The sequence below is a fragment of the Choristoneura fumiferana genome, chromosome 12 (genome assembly GCF_025370935.1).
Source record: "Choristoneura fumiferana chromosome 12, NRCan_CFum_1, whole genome shotgun sequence".
NCBI lineage: Eukaryota > Metazoa > Arthropoda > Insecta > Lepidoptera > Tortricidae > Choristoneura > Choristoneura fumiferana.
The window spans coordinates 7,182,011-7,185,424 of record NC_133483.1 but is presented as its reverse complement, the minus strand read 5'-3'; the positions used below and the strand labels follow the sequence as shown (position 1 = coordinate 7,185,424).

Here is a 3,414-nt window from a genome sequence, read left to right as displayed (position 1 = left end):
TTCTATACTTCTGTACGATTACCAAATGGTAGAGAGTTAACAGTTTCAAACCGTCATCTCGCACCCACAGGGAAAGCGACATAATAGAAGTAGATCAGGCGGAACAACAGGCAGAGCCTGAAGGGCAGGACGAGCTACCGCAAGAACTACCAGCTTCGGATGTCCCTGCACCGCCGCCTAGCGACCCGGCGACCCCCCCGCGACGTTCTGAGCGGGCCCGAAGGCCTCCTACTTATCTGCAAGACTTTTATACGCCGGGAAGAATGTAGTATTAAAACTAAATACCTACAGTGTCTATTGCATACTGTCACTATATTAATGTCATGCTGTTTTTCGGTAAATAAAGCCTAAATAAAGACGGGCTCATTCATTACGGCTAAAAATCGTGTTTTAGTCGGACACTAAAATCAATGTAATCGTTAATCTTACCTATTTATTTAATCCTAATTAAAATATGTCTGTCTATGTATTTAAGCATTATTATTTTCAATTAGAATAGATATACGACTACAAACTTAAACGAATTATTCGATAGGTAGTTATTTCATATATTAATCGCGATAATTTCAGAAATCATTATTTAAAAAAGGAAGTAGGTAGGGTACCGTTACCATTTCGCAAAATTATTGCTCCCTAACTTAGTGCCGTGCGGTCGACATAACAACGCGTTCGCGACATTGTATAAGGATTCCTCTCCTCTCCTCATGGTAGTACAGAACGGTTAGTGCGTGGTGAACAGCATAATATTGTTAAACAGCCGTTTACGGTTTAAACAGTTGTTTAAAATTTAAACATCTGTTGGTGAACACGAGCCTAAGGGAGTACGAAATTGTTGCCATATTCAAGCATTTTAAGCAAAAAAATACGATACGCGTTTTACAACTATATAGTTTCTATCTCTATAAATTGGATCCACGAATCCAATATGATTACCTATTATAATTTATAGAAAATGATCTGATTGACGTTTATTGTTTACTTCTGTTTGAATTACGATAATTTGGACTAGGACACACGCGACTCACGTCACGCGTGCGCGGTTTGTCATTTTGACATGTCCTATTTCCTGTCATGTCATGTCAGTTGTCAACAAGTTTATTGTGAAAATGGCGACTACCGGAATTGGTTTTCGATGGTTAGATATATTGGAAAAGGAATTTGATAAAGCCTGTGTGGAGCTGGACACATCTATAGGTGAATATCTTGTTAACTGTTACAAATTAACCATCGGACAGCCTACGTTCCCCGCTAGTAACATTCATTGTATTTAATTTTGTATCTGACGGTGTGTCAGATTTAGGTTTATGCAATAATAACGCGGAATATTTAATATTGATTACTTTTATCATTGTAGGTTCTTCTTAGGAGTTATTGATGAGTGTGTGAGTTTAATAATTCATCCATGGGTGTTCTTCAAGACACGTCGCTCGCCTTTTAAGTTTTTATTTATACTATCAATGATATTTATTTATTTATTGACCTTTCAAATTTATTATTAAATATAGATTAAATTAAATAAAATAATAATAATAAGAAGACAATCAATTACAAATATCAGTTATAAAACAAAGTAAAAATTTTGCTAGGCATTCAATTTTGATGAGGGAATATATATTGCCACTAGGATGTGGCTCTTTGTAGGTGTTTGTTTGATTGATATTGCCTGGTAAATGTAGGTGTACTTTTTGTTACAAACAAAGTTGCATCATAGGTACATGTAATAATAAAGCTGGTTCACAATAAACATAATTATTAAGAATGTGTAAAGTTATATTAAAGCTAAATGTTTGTTTATTTCAGTGGAGTTGGATTCAGAGGAGTCAGAGTCAGTGTTTGCAGCACGGCAGAAGATCGCCACACTGAGCTCATGTTTTGCACAACTCACGCACAAAGCTCTTACTATATTTCAGAACAGTGCAAAACTTGAGGTAGGTCCTAGGTGTAGTAATATAGCATACTACAACACGAGACTAGCACTTCTACATAATGTGTTTTTTGGACATGATACACAGCACAGTGGATTCACACTGTTACAGTTTAGATTTTTTTTTTACACAGAAATAGGTTTGTGTTTGACCACAATCATGCCTGATGGTAAGCAAAGATGAGAACTATGATGGAGCATACTTGCCTAATAAAATGCTCATTCGACCCTAGATTTGAAGACAACCAGTTGGAGAAGTAATTACTAAAGATATATAAATAATGTCTATCTAAAATCTATTTGTGCTTGAGCCCCCTGTTAACCTGGAAACAGCTAATCTGGTGAAAATTAGGCGGTTGTGGCACCAGACTAGTGCTTGCTATTGTACTCTATTTCAACTACCCAGTCAGTCTCCCTTGCTGCAAGAGCAAATACAAAGCTTGTAAGTGTGCCATAAACTGAAAAAGTTGGGAAACTAATACAATGCCAAGTTTTTAAAATTATTTAGTGAGATGTAAATTTTGATACATCCAAATTCATCACACCGTGTTAAATAACCCTTTCACGGGCATATGAACGACAGATGGAGCTAATGACTGATGAACCTTATCAGTGGTCATTAAGGATTTACTTAAAAATCGTGTTTGAATGCACCAACTGGCAACTATTTGCCTATACCAATGTTTGGGGTTTAATTAAGTAGACTGTAGGATGAGAAATACGAACTACAGTGTGGCAAATAACTGGATAAAGGCTGAGACTTGTGGTTGAAGCACTCACCGAGACGTCTGCTGATGATGGTGCAGATCTTAGCTGTAGTAGCTGGTGCAGGCTCCCTCGATCTTCGGCTCATTCGAACTTACCTCCAACAAGGTTACCGTTAACCAGCAGAACTACTAAGATACAGCAAAAACAGTACTTCTTCCAACGGATCAGCCTTCTTCGAGCGTCCACATGTAGTTTACATAAAATTCAATATATTTAAACGACAACAACACAAAAACTAGGTACGGTATAATTTGCGCGGCAATGCGCCGACATACGACAAGACAGACTTTCCAAAGTTCGAAAAAGGAAGTGACAAGTGATTTTACTTTTTTAATTCAAATATAAACGATAATGTTGCCAGGCGAAAGTATTAAGAAAAAAATAAAGTTACAATCCTAAACAACCAAGAAAAGGGATAAGGCATACTAATGTACTTATAGGAAGGTAGGTGTAGGTATAGTAAGTATTATATTATCATTATAAATAAAACAGTAATACACAATTATTGTAAAAATTTATATAAATCTATTAAGTATTTATTGTTCACGTTGGTGGTTTCCTCCAGCTAGGACCTCTGTCATATGGATGTTTGTGTAGATGTCTTCGGTGCGGTGTCCTGGTGCTCAACTCAAGTGTGTGGTGGTCGGGCTCTGGAGTGACAATTAGGAGGTCTTTGTTCTCAGTATTATATTCATTGTAATTTATTGTAAAAATTTATATAA

At 36.4% G+C, this 3,414-nt stretch overlaps 1 protein-coding gene across 1 annotated transcript in view; it reads left to right on the top strand.

Moving 5' to 3' along the window:
• The first annotated feature begins 1,084 nt into the window (after positions 1 to 1,084).
• Positions 1,085 to 3,414, top strand: part of LOC141433193 (Golgi-associated PDZ and coiled-coil motif-containing protein-like) — a 55,359-nt gene continuing 53,029 nt past the window's right edge. Inside the window, exons 1-2 of the mRNA XM_074095116.1 lie at positions 1,085 to 1,194; positions 1,801 to 1,928. Of these exons, the coding sequence (XP_073951217.1) occupies positions 1,107 to 1,194; positions 1,801 to 1,928 (216 nt within the window). The 5' untranslated portion in view covers positions 1,085 to 1,106. The remainder of the gene's footprint in view (positions 1,195 to 1,800; positions 1,929 to 3,414) is intronic.